Raw genomic sequence first — 19,903 nt, forward strand, 5'->3', positions numbered from 1 at the left:
TTGCCTAGTCCCCTGCTTCTCAGAGCCCAAAATCATTTCCCCCCTCGCTCTCCTTTTACTTCTAAGGTGTGTCTTGTCTTGCATTGCTGAGGGAGAAAAATACTGAAAAGGTTAATCCCGGCTGCATTCTTCCCCTCCTCCCATTAACACTGCAGCCTGCGGAGGAGGAGGAGAGGAGCGTGGGGGGATGCATGTGCTTAAAGCATTTAAATATCTACCGCAGGCACGGGGCTGCTCGGCACAGCTGCTCCCAGTGACTTCAGATGGCCCCAAGCTCTTTGTTCTGAAGTACAATCACAAGCGTGCAATTCTCCCTCTCCAGTTCTCTTTGTTTTTTAAGAAAGGATACAACTCCATCAAAATTTTCCCTGCACCAGTCCAAAATTTGCTTTAAGCGTGTCCTGTGCTGCCCGCCTGCCTGGCTTTCACCGATCAGCGCAGAATAAGTGGCAAAAAGGACTCCTTCTGAGGTAGCTGTGTCACCGTATTTAATCTGCAGGGAGGAAGAAGGAGAGCACACACACTCGCGATGCCTGTCCCAGCATGTCGCGCCCATTCTTTGCCCACAATCGATCCCCCCGATTGTGCCGTGACTGTGCAGGACACACGTTCCTGCCTCCAAGAACAAAACCCAGTCGAGAGCAGAACAGACAAAAGACTGTCGGTAGCTGACGTCTTCAGCGCTTCTATTTGGCACTGAGATGTGGTGACGACAGGGACTTTAAATGTCTGGACAAGTTCCACTAGCCAATGTGTCAGCACATCTGGACGCACGCAGGGAAATGTGGAGACCATGCTAAGACTTCAATTTTCTGGCCAACTGAAATAATTTCATTTGTTTAAGCAACAGTTGAGAGCGTTTAATTGTTTTGGACCCTCCCATCTGTTTTAATTACTTCTAGAAAAGCATTTTCTCTTTGACCCCATGAGATTATTGGCTGTCTTACTATCGCGGGTCCCACCTGTAACGAAATAAAAGGTGGGGGGAAAAAACCCGTGGTCCCAATCTGAAAAAAAGTTCCATTTAAAGCCTTTTTGGTCTGAAAACAAACATCTCCCTCAGTCTCCTAATACAGCGCATTCAGAGGTGTCAAGCACATGTGGTTTCCGTTGACTTCGTAAGAGCTGGTTGTTCAACACCATTAAAAACCAGAGAGGAGCGTTTCAGTAACTGGCCAGCGGCGGGGCAAGCGCAAGCCTGGATAAGAAACTAAAGCGCAGGCTATGAAGAACCCTGTGAACAGCCACTACACAACTGCCGGTTGTTTCTTTTGAGGAAGACTTCATCCTCATCACTGAATAACTGGAAGAAAGTCTGAAAATTCTCTGATTCGCTCAGCGGGGGGGAAACGGCCGCGTGCTCAGCCACGGCACCGCGCGCCTGCAGCCCCCTGCGTTTATCTGTGCTCCCTTACTCGTGTGCTCTGGAAAGCGGATCCATGAAACCAGCCCAGGAGAGCAGAGCACGGCCCCATCTAACAGGAGCTGTTCCCTCTGCAGGACTCTTCAGGAGCGGGGAGAAAGGCTCAAGCCCTCCTGTACTTCACACTTTATACCTGGAGGCGCTTCTCACTCCCTGCAGGAAACGGCTCTGCGCTCACAGTGCAGCTCCGCAGAGCGTATAAAAATAGCAAGAGTCCAGAGTGGGAAGAGCACGCTGCGAGAAGGGAACAGCAAGCAGCTTGCTGTCTGCTACTGCCTGCGCCACCAGCCACGCGGAGGCAGAAGCGACTGCTGCTTCACACGCTAAGGCGGATCCGTCGAACTGCTACTGTAGGCTGACTTTCCAGAACACCATCACAACTTCTCTCCCCTACCTTATTCAGAGCGTGCACAGGAATGTGGGAGGCTTCAATGTCCTTCAGGTCTCTCTCGGCATCATACTTGAGATCGTTGGAGACGCTGAACCTGCGAAGCAAGATGTGGCTCTGGTTATCTCCTCAGGAGATAGTCAGGGCACGCACAGCGATAAATAGCTCTGACTAAAGCAACAGTAGGTGTGCAAAACTGTCACGTTTCCAACTGCCCACACACCCCAACGCCAGATCCTACAGCAGACTCCAGTCTGCCGCTTACAACAAGCTGTGTGTGCTCTGCAGTAAAACCCCATACTCCAGGGGCTTGGGTCTGCACCCGGGAAGCCCGCGAATACCCACCCCTCCGCCGACTTCAAAGGCAGCAGGGATAGGCTTGATGTTGCACTCCAAGCAGTACATAATCTGCTATTTCATAGTGACTCATTCTCCATCACCGCTGCAGGGGAAATATTCCCATCTCACAGGCAGCAAACAGGCACAAAGAGGTGGAATCGGCTTACCAAAGGCCACAGCATGAGTCAACTATAAAGCCAACATCAGCACTGAGGAATTCCTTACTCCCAGATTCAAACTAACTCCAAGGTCTTACGGGAAAAGAGGAAGAAAAAAAAAAAACCAATCCAAATAACTTACCACAAAGCTTTTTTCCTCCCTTTAAGATAATTTTCAAAGATGATGCCCGCAACTGTCCTGCCCTTTCCAACTCCAGCACCGTCCCCAATGAGGAACCCAGCTCGCTGCCCATTGGGTAATAAAACTTCATGTTGCTGCAAAATCAAGAACAGAATCAGAAATTAAGCTGGATTTGCCTTTGCTGGCAGCTTTCGTGTGAGCTTATAAGACCCTTTCACACAGTCCACCGATACAAGTGCATTTCCTGCCCCGATAAATGACAGCAGGAATGGTCAAGTGTCATGGCCACGCTCACACGTGGCACTTCAGGGAAAAGGCCCCCAGGCCCTCAAAATGTAAAGCACTCCGTCTGCAAAAGAGGTCAAGAGTTCTGGCCTCTTTGGGAAACAGACCCCCCCCCAGACGTCCCCAGTCCCAAATAATCCTTTGAAAAGGCACTTCAAACGCCATATGCCAAAGCTTCTGAAGTTTCATCAGCTATATTACAGGTTATTTTGAAGCACGCTTGAACATCTGTCCATGCAATAGGCAGTTTCTTTCTAGCCTAAGACATGCAAGCTGGGCAAGGTGGAGCCACGTACCTGGCAGGCGTAAATGATTGCTTCCAGCTGTAGTGCAGAGAGTGACCCTTTGTCAGCAACAGAGCACGGCAGGGAAAGGCTGTAGGTGATGTCGGGCGGGGGGACGCTGGACAGAGTGCTCGTTTCAACCACGAGGTCAGGGTGGTGCTTCCCAATCTTGGCTAAATGACAACACAGAAACCAGGTAACTCAAGGTCCTCACTCCCCTGGGGCGCCTCAGAGAGGTGCAGACCTCATATCAACCGTCTGTAGCCCTCTGCTCGGGAACAGAAGGGACAAACCCGACGCCTGCCCCTCACTCCTTTGTGCCCAAACCGAGTCATGCCTCCCCCAAAAGCAAGCAACACACAAGTGTTCCGTTAAATTAGCGTAGCCCCAACAAAGGATCAGCACACTGGCAGCTTTTCTAGAAAATCACAAGCCTGGGATGTGCCACACCCACCACCATATACTGCTTGCAGAAAAATAAGGGAGCAGTGAATTCGGTTGACCCTCAATGGAGAACAGCGATTCCCATACTCATGTGATGGCAAGACACTCACACTTTGAAGGTATATATTCTGCATAGGTCTCCGTTTGCCCCAACTCTTCCGTTTCTTCCTCCTCACCTTCATCCTCCTCCTCTGCGGGAGCCTGAGACTGAACAGAAACACAGCGCTGACCACACGTTGATGCTCTCGCTGAGCTACGCACACACGCGGTGCTGCACAGCGCCACAAACTACCATTTGAACCATCCCTATGCAAATTCACAAACCCTTCAAATACAATTGGTGACATTTACAGACTACAGCAACTCGGGGAACGCCGCCTGCGAGAGCCCACCCCGGGGGCCCAGCAAGGGCTTTAAGAGCTACTTTCAACGCCTAGTCCGCACCAAATTAGGGAAAGATGTTTACGTCACTTTTCAGAGGGGCTGTGGGCTAGCACGAGTTCTGCCCAGCTGTGCTTTAATCCGGCCCCGAGTAAGGGACCTAGACTGGCTTTAAACTCAGCGTGGTACTCGGCGGCATAAAAAAGTCACGTAACTGCAGGAAGAGCAGCCTCTATAGGCTGTGCTGGTTTAGCTGTAAAGAAAGCCCAGATCATTCTCTGACATAGCGACGTTCCACCACAGGAAAGATAAGACACTTCTGGGAAAGGGCAGTGACTTGTGTCTGTCTGGTATTCTTGTCTCGCTCCCTCTGAAGGGAGAAGAGTCAGAACGCTCCCCTCCACACTGCGACGTTACCGAGTTAAGAGCCTGGTGTCTGATCCCACCGAAGCCCACCATCGCTCTCACCTGGTAGCTTATGAGGAGCGGGGTGTTGGGGACAGCAGAAACACAGTCACTCGAACTGTTTAAGCCAGTGAACGATCTGCTGGGTGAGAACAGCTGGAACAGAAAGGGTGCAGGTGAGAAAGCCGTCTTAGCCCTCAGCCCTCCGACCCCAGCGAGGATGAAAACACGACAAGAGCAAAGTCCTTGTGCTCTGTACTCGGATCTTACGCGCTGGTGACGTCAGTCGGCGTTAATACTTTCTGTTTGTGAATGAAAAGCCCAAAACAATAATTCTGGAAACTAATAAATCTTGCAAATGCCAGACGCGCCTTTGTCAACACACGCGCAGGGAATAACTGACCAAGGTAAATACATTCCTGCAAGAAGCGCGAACATTTTGTGCGTGTGATGAAAGCCTGCAGGGACACACGTCCTCCCACGCCTGCAGGAGGGGAGTCTCCCTGCCAAACTACACAGCGCTAAGACGGGTTGTCCCAAAACGGCACGTTTTGCCTTCAAACACGAGATCTCAGGCGTAAGCCCACCCTTCACACGCCTCCCAAGAGCGCTAACAGAGTATCAGTGCAAACGCTGCCACTTTCAAAGGACTCTTAGAAGCCAGCGGTCCCCGTCGGGACCTGACCAAAGTTTATTCTGGGAGTACTGCCCTGCGCTGGAGCAGTTACGCTAGCCACTGTGCTCCCATTTGCGTCGAAACGGAACGGCTCTGCCGCTCCCGACAAGCCAGGCCCTCGCTAAAGGGAGCCGCGCAGACTCCCGTCGCGGGAGCGCGTGTTTTATTCTGAACGGGTGAGTCCAACTGAGAGCTCTGGGTTGGATTTGCTGATGGAAGAGGACCAGCGTCGCTCTGGGGACCGCAAGGGGAGACTGGAGTACAGCTGAGGAGATCCAAACAGGGGGAATGGGAAAGACTGAACAAAACTGCAAGCAGAAGCCGTCGCTGGGAAAGGACGGAGCATTAATGAGAACGCCAACACTTGACATCTTACAAACTGGCCTTGAGGCAAGCATTTACTTAACGATTTTGCAATTTGGTTTTTAGCATTAAAACCACCATCCAGCGTAATTAGATAACTGCACCAGAACACAACCCGTGGGTCAGCACCAATCAAGAGCCGGCCCGACGCTGGGGACCGCTATCCTTTGCCTGAGACCACCAAAGCCTGCACGCTTCCAGCTGCCCCTCAGGCTCGCCCCAATCTTGCAGAGAGCAGAACCTCCACTGCAGAGGCCAGCCACGAGGCTCAGGAGCTCAGACCGCACCGAGACCCCCACCAGGCCCGTGACGGCGGGGTCAGGCTGCCGTACGGGCTGGCCAGGGCTCTCCAGGCGCCAAATGCTGTCTCGGAGTTAACGATGGCTTTGGACCATCCAGCCCGCTGCACCGCAGCCAGCTAGGAGAGCTCCCACGACACTCCTAGCTGGGAAGGCACAATTGAGGAGATCCTTTGTCTGCCCCTTCGCAAACAAAAATCACACTAGAATTTCCCGACAGTGAGCAAGGTCAAGCCAGCAGCTCATGGCATTCAAAGTAATCAGCAATTCCAGAAGCAGCACTACTTCAAGTTTATAGCCTGCGAAGAGTGCCAGAGTTACAAAGAGACCCATGCTCCACCAGCAGAAGTGAAAGATGGGAAGTTCTTACGCATAAACACTCCAATTATTTCCTTTTTTTCGAATTAGAAAAAAAAAAAAAGAGAAGAAGAAAGAAAAAAACACCCTCCATTACTGGAAGCCTGAGTCAGAATTACCAGAAGGAAGCTGGACGGAAGAGCTATTTTCAGTGCCAACAAATCTGGAGAGCAGGTGAAACATCTCCACCTACAAATCTGAGCTCAGTATAAAAGTTTCTTCTCAGGCAGGAGAAAGGCCCAGATCTGGGATGGCAGGACACACTTCTCTCAGTTCTGGCAGTGGAAAGTTAATGCAGGTCTGGTTTTGCCTCACGCCACCTTCGAAGTACAAATCCCTGCTATCCCCATTCAGCAACGTGGCTTTGGCACACAGCATTTCACCTCGAGTATTGCAAAGGAAGCAACAGAAATCTTGGTTGGTTGGAGCATTGAGAAACTAACCGCATCGCTGAGAATCCGCTGCGGGGGCCAGTCCAGGTGTGACCAGGAGCTACAGTGGGTGATGCATCATCTTGCCCCGGGCTGAACTTGCACAGTTCCTTCCTCTCCCTACCCTTGCTCACCACCCAGTTTGATTTTCTCCTTTCTCTATGGTACCTATCTAAAAACGTTAACGTAAGAGGCATACGCAGCATTCACGAGAACGCTGGGGTGTAAGCAGGAGACAGACTCATTCGGTAAAGATGCTGACAGTTGCAGTCAGACTCAGTCTCACTCCATTTCTTCCCTCCTGGCATTATTCTCCATTTTGCCCCATCTTGCCGTGACTTCCATGGGAAGAGAAAGGGTCACATCTGGCTGACAAGCCAACTCCCCTCTGCATAAATTCATTCCCTGTCTGTTGAGCTAGAAGGGTGTTCACATTTTTGAAGTGCTGCGAATGAGTTAGACAGAAAAAACTGCATCAGCAGCTCACAAAGGTTCTAACTACAGGCTTCAGAGGCAAGGCTTTGCTTCCCAATCTTAAAAACACTGTGAACTTGAGAGACGGTTGTGAGAAAACACAATGGTTTACACGAACTATTTTTAAAAGGTATTTCACAACTGCATTACAAACGAAGCAAATGTGGTTTTTTTCTGCTAACTCCTCCAAATATTTAATGGTCTCGTAGCTCTTCCCTCCGTGCCCATTCCTGAAGTGATAAACAGAGGCAACACGTCCTGTACGTCTCCTTTCCGTACGGGTAACGGCGCTCCCCGCACGGGCGCGCGAAGGCGGCTCTGCACCCAGCCATTTCCTCTTCCATCACAAACACTCCACCTAAAGCTGCAGCCCCGGGCACTCGAGATAAGGGTTTCTCAGCGAGCGCGAACTGCTCAGCATCGCGCGGTCTCACTGTGATGCTTTTCCCCAGTTTTGCTCTCTCTGCCTTTCTGTAAAGCCATTTCCCCAGTGCTAGCGATAGCGGATAGAGAGAAGGGGAAAGCTAAAATACAGACGTAGTCTTTTCCACACCGTATCTTCCAATTGCTACACGACAGGAGACAGCTCTTTTTATTCCCTTTTTCAAAGAGGACATGGTACAAGGCCGCTCTCGTGCCTGGGATCGGTACAAGATGTGGTTCTCACCCAGCTTGACTACGAGGTGTCCCACGTACCAGAGCTGGTCAGGGATTGCTGTTTCTGCTCCACCCGAACCTCTGAGACTGAAATTCTGCCTCAGCAAATTGGCTCCTGACAACACAGCGCAAGGCTGGCCGTTGCCGCCGGGTAAAAGCTGACTGCGCGGCTACAGCTGATGGATGCGCTGCCTCCAGACGGGCCAGGGCTGGACTCGCCGGCGTTACGTACGGTGTAACGGGACCGACGTCCAGCTTTGTACTGTGGCTTAGCAACTGCTCTGGCTGCTCCAAGCCAAAATTCCTGCAATTTTATGGAAAATGAGGGTGGTGTAACGATGTGGGAAGGGACAGGAAATGATTGCTTAAATCGCTTGTATATCGGTGCAGGATATCAGCAAAGTCTCCGTCCTGTACTGAACGTTACAGTAAGGAACATTCTTCGGCGCTGCCTCGAGATTTTGCAACGGGTTCGTCTCCTTTAACAACAACAACAGCAGCGTATTTGAAACACAGGCAATAAAACAGTTGCCATCCATGAGTCAGCCTGACACCCACTTACCTGGTGCCCTGTGAGTTACCACCTCCCACGCAAAAATGAAACTGAAATCTCCTGACCAGGGCGCACCTAACGGACACCTCCTCACGAAATGTCAAACTCGGTAAAAAAAGAAACCACCACCAAAAAAAGCAACCAACCCCCCACCACCTCTGTAGTCAGAAAACACAGATAAGACAATGTTTAAAATAGCCGGAGATTCTTTTCAAAAGGAAGTCATTTATAAATGGAATTCCGAGGAGTTAATTGGCCTTATCTGTAACAAGGGGCGAGGGGAGGACATGAAGAACAGCATGCAACGGGACCGGAGACGGCTGCTCTGCTACAGTCAGACAAGTCAGTCTCACACTTACATGACACATATTTGTTCCTCGCTCGCATTCTTTACGCTGGATTTAGAACAGCTTTTCCCAGTGAGGTTTTTGCTGTGTACTCCGCAGTCAAAAAACTACAAGCTTTTTTAGGCGTCAAGTATCTCGACCAGAGTTCAGTTTAAAAACAGGGCACCACAGAACTATTTCTGTAGTGATTTAGGCTACTACATAAAAAACCATTAATAATAGGAAACCAGGAGTAATAAGGCACGTGCCTTCTCCGTCCTGGGGGGCGTATCCGCTTTCTAGCTCTTTTAATCACCCAGTTTACAAGCCTGTGGTGTCTTCAGCCATTTCTTTGGTTCCAATAGCTCTGCTCTCTTCCTGCTGTCCCAGACTTCAAGTTCAAACTGGTCCGAAGTTACGAGGCTGCGCGTGGATGGCCAGTGCAGCCCTCGCTGCCAGCACAGCGGCGCGGCCCTTGGTCTGTAACGCATTCATCCACGGGAAGGAGGGCAGCGTATTCTCTGCCTCCAATTACAGTCACGCTGAGGGCCAAGCAGATGCTGCAACGGTGATCAAATCTCACTGACTTCAGCAAGAGCTCAGGTGTCTGATTTGAGGATCTGCATGAATGGCCTAAGTTCTCACAGAAAGTCTAAGGCAGAGAGAGGCTTTGATCACCCAAGTCCCAGGCCAGGACCCTCACCACCAAGCCACACTCCTTCAACGCCAACTTGCCACAGAGCCACACGGCAGCGTCATTTCAAAGCAGAACTGCTGCCGAGGCTCTTACTTCCAAGCTGCGACAAACAGCCGGCGTGCATCACGGAAATGCAGTCACACGCGCTACGAGCTGCAAAAGGCAGCCTCTAAAATCACAACAGAAGCTCAAAATACAGCAGTGACTAAAGCACAGGCACGCCGGACGGCCTTCTGGGGCACTCACGTTGTGTGTTTTTCACCCACAACCTTTGTAAGGCAATGACCTACAAAACAAACCTACTGCACAGCTGGGCACCCACTGTGGGGGCCGAGATCTAGCGATTCAGCAGATGGGTACGATATCGGTTCCACCAACAGCCGAAGCCGGTGGCTACCCGTAGTGACTGATACCAGGTTGTGCAATAGTGAGTAACAGTCCCACAGATGAGGGAAAACAGACGGCAGAAGGCTGGTGAAAATGCACAGAACCACATGTCACTGTGGGACTGCCGGGAGATCACACGCCCAGGAAAACTCAGAGATGTAAAAGCTTGCAGGGACTTGGGACACACAAAGTAAACACAAACGGTTAGTCTTAGGTTGAGACAGAGTTTGTTTTTTCATCATTGTTACTAAAATATTTGCCGTGGAGAATAAACAAATGGCGGCGGCTGCCGCTGGGGACAGTTAATGATCTACGTCATGGTGTTTCCCCTTGAGTCCATCCTCCAGCACTCCTGAGCGCCCTGTCGCAGCCCGCTCTGGACCTGCTGAACGTTTTGGGGATACATCTTCCCCGTGACGCCCCTGCCCGCCACCGCTGTCGGAAGAAAGAGCTAACGCCTGCACCACACTCTGAAAGAGCGCACGCATCCCTTTGAGGACGTCTGCGTTCCCTCCTGCTTCCAGGGGACTAAAGTAGGTGTAATCACTTCATCCCTTCCCTCCCCAAGCGTAGTTGGTAAGAGCAAAACAACATCATCATACTGCAACTTCACCCCTGTAGGGAATTGGGTTAGTTTCTTAATTTCTTGGTGAAAAACCACGGGATGAAGCCTGAGGTATTTATTGTCTATTGGGGAGGATGAAAGAGGAGCAGCCCGTACCTCTATTTGGTTCTGCTGCGGCGTGTTTACATCCCATAGTGTTGGCACGTGGTTCAGACTATCGGCAGACAAGAAGTCCTTAGGATCCGCAATGTCGGAGAGGGAATCCGCAGGGGACGAGAAGAGAGAGTTGTTGTTGGAGAGCTCATCGAGGTATGAAGAATCCTGAAATGGAGAAATGACCACAGTTAGAGGGCGTGGGATGAGAAGACCGGAGAGCTCCTGTCTCACACCTACTCATCCAGGAAGTTTTAATTTCTTGCTATTAAATGAGCAGCTCCATTAATTCACGCTCCATAAAACTTCAGAATTAACTTGTAAATGAGGACGTGCTCTCAGAAGCTGTTTTAAAATCTCAGTTTCTTGAAAAAGTAGGAAAAACGCTGACTGGACAGAAGTGCCGGTACACGTTCAAGACTAACTCAGGCGGCGTAGCTCCACAGAGGGGTGTTGAACAAGACATCAGTCACCTCAGCCTGTATTTGATTAAAGAGACTGCTGAGGGGTGAAAAGTCCTCAGCCTAACACCCAAAGGACTCAAGCATTTGATTCAAGCACAGAGGCCCATCACCTACACCTGATAATGACACAGCAGTTTAATTGCAACTTATAACACAGCAATACCTGGAGGCTTCGGAAAAAATTAGTCCCCTCATGCCAGGTTCTGCTCAAACGAGGTTGCCAGGAGCAGCGGGAAAGGAGCGCTAGTGGCATCTGGATTTGCATCTAGATAAAACTTGGCAAACCTACCAATCCTTTTCCCAAGGGCATGCCTCAGTCCGGACAAGAAAGGAATGTGCTTCAGCGACGAGGATTGGGCTCTGCCCTTGCTCTTTTTCTGGTGCCTGCGCTGAGATGGCTTACAACTGTTTTGTTTTGTGCCAGCCCAGTGATGATGTTGGCTTGTGTCCTGCAGACTCTAGCGCAGAAAGAGCCTTCAGTCCCCTCCCTATCGTCAGTTCTTTGTCTGGTTTTTCAAATTTCAGGTGGCAAGAACCGATAGCTGAAAAACACTTCTTACTCTGCATCCTTAGCTCTGGCACAGATCACTGCACCTTCCCTGACTCTATCACATCACCTCAGCTCTCCTTCCACATCAAATACCACTTTCCAACTTTTTCAAATCAGAAAAACTTTGTCTGCTCTTTACTGAAGAGCAACGTACTCCGAAACACCAAGCTCCAGCACACGGGTCCTGTCTGGAGACACGTCTCTGTCCCAAAGGCACACGCAGACACGCCAACAGGTCTCTCTTGGTGCCCCACAGGTTGCGGCCAACACAGAACAGTTCTGCGGTGCTTCACAAGGGTCGGGTTTGTCAGCACAGAGCCAGCTCAAGCTCTCCGCTAGGCCAGATAACCAAATGAGCGCGATAATGCTGCGGCACGGCTGCCAGGAGAGCTGCAGTGGCTGATTTGAGGAGAAATCGCTGTTCATTTCCAGTTAAGGGCCAATTTACTACTACAAGGCAGAAAGGCAGCCAAAGATTTTTTTTTTTTTTCCCCAAAGTCACTTAGCTCTGCCTGACATAAAATCACGAACAGCTGAGCCCGCTTGTGCTATTCCTAAGGGCTTCAGGCCAAGAGCTGGGTCAGACTCCCCCCCGACTGTTAATAAATGTCATGTTTTTGCAGTGTTTAAAACCATCAGGACACGTTCCCTCCACCTCCTTCCCAGACATGCCTTGTTCGGCTCCCAGGATGACAGTGGCTACTCCGAAGCCACGGCATGACGGCTGAAGTTTGTATTTGTCAAAAACCACCTGGGGGGGACCCAAAGGCTCGGGGAGAAAGAGCTGTTTGTTAGGCGGTGCTGCTCTGCGGGACACCCTCCCGCTAGCACCGGGTCCTTGTGTGCCGTCAGCCCGACAGCAGATGGGCAGCGTTTCCTGTGCAGCTCTTACTCTTGATATTTCTGCGGCTATTTTAGGATTACCCAGAAACCAAGGCTTTTCAGAGACTGAAGCAGGCACCTAGATTTATCATCTCGGAGTTAGGTGATGTCTGAAATGAGGCTCTGTTTCACCCCTGAGAAAGCAGGAAAACACCTGGGTGAATATGGCACTGGTGGGCCAGAGCAGGTGCCCCGTGCGTCCTGCCGGGGCCGGCCTGTCTCCTCCCACAGCTTTAAGCTCCTGATCTGCAGTTCTGTATGGCCAGTATATGGGGGATTCAAGCTAACGTTGTTCATGCTGTTGAGACTTTCCCACCTCCCAAGGTCTGTAGCCTCTCTCAACCTTCCAGTCCTTGCTGATTACCTTGCGCCACTGTGCTGCTGAAAGAAGCCATCATCTCCCCTTGCTGTCCTCACTACCCTGCTGCTTCCTCCTCTGGACTCAAGATCCCAAGAACAAGCACTGCAGGAGTTCAACAGCCCCTAGACTGTCACCACGTTCTACACTCCTGTGCCACCACACCTCTTCAGGTCCAGCCGGGACATGGAGAGAGCAGAGACCACGGACATCTGGGCTTAGGAAGATACTTTAACAATTCACCCAATGCCGCTCTCTCATATTATGCCCAGTATAAAACAGTTTAGATCAATTTTGTGGCAGCTCTTCTGGCGATTCCCAGAAAGGCGGGAGAGATGGACAGGCAGATGGGCTGCGCCTTCACCGGTCTGCTCTGGTACCTGATACACGGGGCTGACGCAGCATCAGAGGACCCGAAACAGCTGGAAACTCCACTTAGGGTGTCTGACAGTCCAGATCCCACACAGAGATAAATACAGACCGGTATCAAGAGGCTCATAAGAACTGCTTTGAAGAAGTGTCTTTCAAAGCTCAGCACTAGAAGCAACAGCTATTATCTTCTTTGAGTACCCACCACAAACAGTGACACGAACAGCTCCTGAGGCGGACCTGGAACTACAACACTCCCACTCAAAATCGTGATGGTACAAGTGCTTTGTCCACAGGCAGTGAATGACGGCGGGTTAAGCAGCCAGTCCCGAGACGCAGACGTGCTGGGGAGATCCTGAATGCAAAGCTAAAAGAGGCACACCTCGGGCCTGGCCACCTCGCACATGTCGGACGACGTTCGGAGACGCAGGAAGAGCAGAAGCTTGCGCCCAACAAGCCCTCAGAGCTCAGCTCACATGAGGAGGTGCAAGAGCTAGTTGCTATTCATAACAAGCAAGGGGAGACATCATCACCCCGACAGGAAATCTAAAAGACGAAAGGCATCTATTATAGTGTGCGTGCTGAGGGGAGAAGCGCGTTTCTCCTCTCCCAAGGAGAGGCAGGCCTGGGAGGTACCACGCTACAGGCAAGAAAGAGCTAAACCAAATGGCTGGAGTTGCAAGGCAAACCCAGCTTTGTTTCGCCAGGGTTTTGTTTTTTTTTTTCTTTTCGTTATGAGAAGCTTCGACACGCAGATCCACTTTGGCATTTATCTACCGAGGTTTCGCTTAAGAGCTTCACCACCCAGCGACAGCGGCAGCAGCGTCTCAAGGAGTTGGATGGTCTCAGATCCCCACCCGGTCTCATTGCTGAACTATGGCAAGACACTTCTGTACAGGTTTTATTCACCTGCAAATACCACTGACAGAAGTCGGTTCAGGTGGAAACCGCTGCAAACACACAGGCTCTCCGACAAGAAGGGTCTAGAGCAGACTAGAGTGGCCACTGCCCATGCGGGTCCCGAAGAGAGCAAAGTGCTGGGCTGGAATAGCGACGGGACACGCGAAAGCACTGCAACACAACCCGAGATACCCCGGCAAACCCCTCCGCCTTCCTGACCCCAGCCCCTTCAATGCCCCCGTGGAGGCTCCAGCTCCATCTCCACCACCGCTCCCCCTGCTCGAGGCACAGGACTGAAATGGGGAAGAAGAAATCAGGGACGATAGCGTTAGTCCTGGAAATGACTTCAGTGAGCCCATCCTCCTGCAGTTCTATGAGGCATTAGTCACAGACTGTCAGAGCCTCCTATTTGCCTTCCCTAACTACATTATCTATAGAGCACCAAAACTAGCAACGTGCTAGATCCCCACCTGAAGAGCTTACAGTGCAACCCCAGTAAATTAGACTTGTTTATATACAAAATGCAGCATAATTGTTTGATGCAAGGCCATACTGATAACTACAACCCGTGCCATTATAAACCATGCCTCGGCTAATCACTCCACTGGTTTATATGGAGCAAACAGGAGCAGCTACTCGAGGGAAAGGACGGATTATCACCTAAACCATCAGCTCATGACATATCAGAGTGAGCAGGACTCCTTTCCTGGACGGGACAAAGCCGCTGTCAGACCCACCGATACTCTGATAGCGGTTACAGCTGCGCCCAGCCAGGAGAGACCCTCAGCCAAAAGGTGCCGAGCCCCTGACACACAGACAGAAGGAGCTGAAAAGGAGATGAGGTGGCCCAAGAAGCCACGAAGAGCGGGGTTACAGGTGCAGCAAGCGCTGGCAAGGGGCGATGGGCCGAGCGGAGGGACTGCAAAGCCAGCTCCCAGGCCTGCAGAGCACTGCGGCTTCATGAATGGTCTGGCGTGCTTGAGAAGCTGCTCAGCAAAGCCACTCCAGGCAGGTCACCCGTCTCAGTCGGCGGGACTTGAAGTGAGTTATTTTGTCACTGTTTAAGACCGATTAATAAGAATTTTAAAATTGTCTCGCTGGAAACAAGAGGGTTTTATAGTAATAGTGCTTATTTTGTGTTTTTTCGCAGAAGTTCAATTTCTGCGACAGGTGGGAGTTATCCCACAAGGCAGGATCTTTATTTCAAATGCTACTCTGCAACCATTCTCTATGTAAATATCTTTTCTGGAATTGGGGGGGGGGCATGTATGGATTTTGGGGTCCCCCCCAGTTTAGCATAGCCCACAACCCAAATCCAGGCAGCACACTGCAGACCATCGCTGGCAGGAGAATTTTACCACAGGGGGCTGGCAGTCCTGCTGTGCCTCCATCTCTTCAGGCTGCTTTGTTAAACACTCCTCTGCCCCAGGACAGAGAACGCCTGGGTGAAATGCTGGCTTGAACATCTCAGCCCGGAGTGCTGCGTCTCACAGCACAGGCTTTTCCCAGTTCCTCCCGTTACAGGATGGAGACAGAGCCCTTGAAGTCTGCTGTGAAAACACGGTTCAGAACTAACTGCTCAAGCCAGAGGTGAAGTTTATAGAAGCCCGCTATAAAATGGTGAAAGGGCGATTCCCGTACAGCAAGGTGACCACTTTACGGAGAACTTTGTAAGGGGTCAAGAGCCAGCCGATGCAGAGGCTGTGGGTCTCACCAGCATGTTCTTTTTTTACATTGAAGTTGAAATAACATCAATGTACTAGAACAGGAGATAGAGGATCACAAATCGTTGCCTGGTCTTCACATCAGAAGATGCTCTAGGGAGTAACTTGATAAATCAATTATCATCATTTGCTGGACTTCTAAACCGTGAGTGCAAACGAATCGCCAGTTGGTGCTACCATGGCACGCTACTTCTACCATTATCCCAAACCAGAAAAGTTATCCAAGCCAAGAATTAACTCCCTAGGAAAGATCAGAAAAAAAATCAGGGTAAAACAACCCCAACACTTAACCTCTTTCTCCCGGCCACTGGAAACAGCTCAGTTCCTTTAGCCAGAACAAAGTCTTTGTTAAAAATAATGAAGGAACAGGTGACGTCTAAATACAGAAAGAATATGCATCCTAGAAATATTTTTGGCCATCAAGCCATCAATATAAATGGTTTATTTACTCACAATCCAGACACAGAGGAAACAAATACTGCTTCTGCACAGCAACTATCAATTACTCTGCTACACGGCACGCAGGTGATAGGGTTTTTTAAAAAAACCCCACACATATACACACAGGCACAGACAGACATACACGAGCAAAGCCACGCTGCCAGACAAGAAAGATTTGCTGCCTCGAAAGTCACAGATTAAGCAAATTATGTTTCAGGAAAAACAGAATCAAGAATTAACAGCTGCAACGTAAGCAGTTGATCACTAGAAGAAAATCTTCTAGCTGCCAACACCCTTAGTCTTTCTAAATATGGGGCAACAGACCTGCAGTCTTAAGGGTTCGGTGCTCTGGCTGGCAAGCCGTCCCCTTGCTTTTCTGCACACAGCATCTGGTTTAAAAATAAAACTCCTGAAAGCTATTACAACTACATAAACACACCAATCAATTCTCCACACAGCTCCTCTTCCTCTAAGTTTCGCAGTTAGTGACCACGTTCTAACCGACATGAGGAGTCTCCCGAGTACCACACGTTTCGGCAAAATACAAATCGCATCTTCAGCACGGTACATCTGCTCCCCCCGCCCCGCAGCAAGAGTCCTCTGCTGCCACCGCAAACACTACGGGGACACACAAGCCCGGGGGAGCAGCTGGAGCTGGCTGCCCCCGCAAACAAAACACTCCGGGAATTCCAAGGAAGAAGAAAACAAGAAAAATCAGGCATTACCTTGTAGAGAGATGGGAACTTTAGCCAGAACTGCATTTGGGACATTTTAAAACGGCATTCAGTTTGCTGTCGGCAGAGCAGGGCACGGATGAAGCAGCAAGGTGAGATTTTTCAGTATATAATGGAGAAAGGTCTTCATTCATGACCGCGACAGCAGCGCCAGCCAGGAAGAGAGCTCATCAGGGGTTTTTAAAAATTAACATGCAGAAGAAAGGAGTGAAAATGGAGGAATAAAGGACAGCCATACAGTGCGTCTGTCCTAAGCCTGTGGAAATTTGCATATAGTGTTTAGTCATGAAGGAGAATGCTCTTACTTCCTCTAAGTACAAGGGCTGACTTTCAGGAAATGATGCCTGCTTGGTAAGTCAGTGAAATTACTGGCAATGCGATGAGAATTACTGTATGTGGTGTAATTCAACCACAGATACACTGTAAACAAAGCTGTGCTCTGCGGCAGCGTGGCCAGACCCGGGGCAGGAGAGGTCCGGGCAGGAGCCCGGCTCCCCTCGACTCGACCCCGCGCCGACCATCAATGAAAACACCGGTGTTTCCCCCACGGGAGCCCCTGCTTTGGGGCTGGGGGTTCCTGCCCTCCTGATTTCAGGGGCTCAAATGAAGCAATCAAACTGGAAAAGATTAGGAAAGTATTCACAGCTCCCCCCCCACACCCCCCCCAAGAGCCATGTGCTTTCTTTTGTCTTCAGTATCTGCCCCACCCCAAATATCGCAATTACAGAATAAAAAGGAGTAGGCATTTTCTTATACTTTTTTTTTTTTTCTAGATTGTGATTTTAATGCATCCAGGAACATTGCCGCCTTCTTCCAAGACCTTCCCTTTTCATTTTATTTAACAGTTTTGTAACAGAAATAAGCAAAATTTCTGGTGGGGAAGAGAAAAAGGGACAAAAAAAGGGACATCTGGAAGGGATTCAGTCATCGTAAGCTTAAGGCAAGTCTGCCGCAGCACAGCCCGAGGCTGAAGGAGAAGTGAATTTGCGAGAGTACCCGCCGCCCTGCAGAAAAACCATGAGAATGTTTCTGTTTGCTTTGGGTGCAAGAGGTTCCTGTTTGCTTCTCCGGTGCCGGGCTCTGGCCGCAGGGTTAGTGCCCCCGAGCTCCCCCGGCCGTGCCCACCGGCGGCTCGGGCCGGACCCTGCACCGCGCCGCGGCCGGGAGCGCGGCTTCGGCCGGGCCAGGGGAGGGCAGGGAGACGGGCTCAACCCGGCAGAGCACAAAGCCAGCAGCGCAGGTGCACGTGCCGAGGACGGGCAGAGGAGCAGATCTCTCGGCTCCCGCTCCAAGTCTTTCCACGCAACCATGGCACGGCTTCAAGCGAAACGCAGCTCGTCACCGCTCTGCGTTAGAGCCGGCGCTTGGTGCCTGCTGTCACCGCGGATGCAAGCGCTCCTTGGGGCCTCGTGCTGAGAACTGCTGGAAAAATCCCGCATTGCAAAGCACTTCCCAAAAACACCAACACTCTGAAGCGACAGAAGACAGCAAAGCCCCTAGAGGCCCGCAAGAGGTGAGAGCAGAAAACGACGTGCTCTCTAACCCTTCTGAGAACCAGGGGAGACAAACCGGAGCGGGGGTAGTTTTGCTTTACATCGGATGGGGAGGGAGGACCGGCCCTGCGCGCTGGGTCCCGGGGCTGGAAAGCCACCCCCAGGAGGCAAAGCCACAGCAGGGCTCGCTTCCAGGGGCAGCTGAGCACGCGGCGCAACGAACCGCAGCACAGCGGTTCCACGGGGATTAATACACTAATAGCCCCTAATAACGAGGATCCACCATCTGTCATGCAAAACACCTAGTCCAGAAGAGGTTTTTTTAATAAGTAAATGAGAAAGAAAACTGCCTCTCCAGGCACTGGGGCTCCAGCCGGGGCTGCGGTCAGAGAAAGCGAGGAAAGGGCAGCCCCAGCAGCCCTCGCCCCGGGAGGAGCTGGAGCATCGCTGCTGGGCTCTTCCTGTTATTAGAGCGCGTTTCGCCTCCCGGTGACGGCTGCGAGCAGCAGTTACACGAGGGCTGCCACAGAAGAGGCATTCTGCAGGAACTGTGGTGAAAATGAAGCGTTTGGTTTCTGTGGGCAGCTGGTTTGGGGTGGAGAAAGGCAGTGGGTTTTCACTGCTGCTTTTATCTGAATTTGATTGTATTTAATTAGCTGGTAGTGCCCTGGAGCTTGGGATAGGTGCATTAATGATACACTTGATGTGAGGAGACTAAATACGTCTTTGTAATGTCTTAATTAGTGACTTGCTGGTGACTGCCTTGCTGTGCGACCTTGATTAAACCACCAACACTTACCTAAGACTACCACGGTCTTGCTATTTATGCAACCTTTTAAAAGCAGGTGGTTTATTGCCTCTTCCTTTTCTGTTAGCGGACGAACGGGGCAAAACATAGGCAACAAAACTGGACCACCAAAAGGAAGCAAGACGTATGACATTGTTATAGATAACCAGGACTGCTAAATTGATTTTGCAAGACCACAGTAATATAATCACAGAAGATAAGGTAACCCGCTGAGAAACCGCCACCTGGAATTTTAACAGCCTGTCCTAGGGGAGAAGGCATGCCACAGCATTTCTGCTCTCCACAATTAATTCACGGACACGCATGCTGACAGACAGGGACAGGAAAGCAGAATTATTCCAGCATTCACGTTAATTTGACTTACCGCCTCCCAGCAAAAACCGACACGTACAACCCAGGTAGCTACTCTGTCGAGTAACCTTCAGAGCATCCTCTCCCACCTCCTAACCGCTGACCTGCAGGACACCTTCCTGAACGCCCTGATGGTTTCTTGAAAGCACGTGCTGAACTTCTAGGAAAGCACAGCTACAGATCAGTCCAGACTAACGCACCTGGCAGGAGAGGACCTGGCAGCTCATCACCCTCACACGACCAAAGAGCTCGGGACTAAATTTCCTGAGATACTTAGCTGCCAGAAGATGGGATATTCAGACAGGTCCGAGCACACTCCAGGCTCGGCTTCCCAACCCAGTGAGACACGCGTGAAAAAAGCCATTGGGCCCCTGAATGTCTCTGCAAGCCCCGCTGCTGGGTACCCATCCCGTGCAACCAGGCAGCTGCCGTGCGGGAGGGATGCCTGAGCAGCGACTAGGACACAAAGATCAGATCACAGCCGTGCGTCTCAGAAAAATAACTCTAAGAGCAGCCGAAGGGTGGAAGAGTACTGAACATCTGCACGTGCAGTTCGTCCTAACAGGGCTGCGGTTTTTTCGGAGGGATGAAAGGTGGGGGAGGATGTATCGTACGGACCGTGCCTTGCTTTTCCTGTTCCCA

General features: G+C 50.8%; 1 protein-coding gene across 4 annotated transcripts in view; it reads right to left on the bottom strand.

The window, feature by feature from the left end:
• SBNO2 (strawberry notch homolog 2) overlaps positions 1 to 19,903 on the bottom strand; it is a 67,770-nt gene that overhangs the window by 16,165 nt on the left and 31,702 nt on the right. For 3 of the 4 annotated variants that reach the window (XM_064469664.1, XM_064469663.1, XM_064469666.1), the window contains 7 exons: positions 10,191 to 10,355; positions 4,313 to 4,405; positions 3,574 to 3,670; positions 3,032 to 3,192; positions 2,451 to 2,584; positions 1,818 to 1,908; positions 350 to 493 (listed from right to left, as the gene is read on the bottom strand). In XM_064469664.1, coding sequence (XP_064325734.1) covers positions 350 to 493; positions 1,818 to 1,908; positions 2,451 to 2,584; positions 3,032 to 3,192; positions 3,574 to 3,670; positions 4,313 to 4,405; positions 10,191 to 10,355 — 885 coding nt within the window. Of the gene's footprint in view, positions 1 to 349; positions 494 to 1,817; positions 1,909 to 2,450; positions 2,585 to 3,031; positions 3,193 to 3,573; positions 3,671 to 4,312; positions 4,406 to 10,190; positions 10,356 to 16,600; positions 16,870 to 19,903 lie in introns of those variants that run through there. The other variant, XM_064469665.1, reaches the window with a different exon arrangement.

Source organism: Phalacrocorax carbo, chromosome 19, assembly GCF_963921805.1.
Source record: "Phalacrocorax carbo chromosome 19, bPhaCar2.1, whole genome shotgun sequence".
NCBI classification, from domain to species: Eukaryota; Metazoa; Chordata; class Aves; order Suliformes; family Phalacrocoracidae; genus Phalacrocorax; species Phalacrocorax carbo.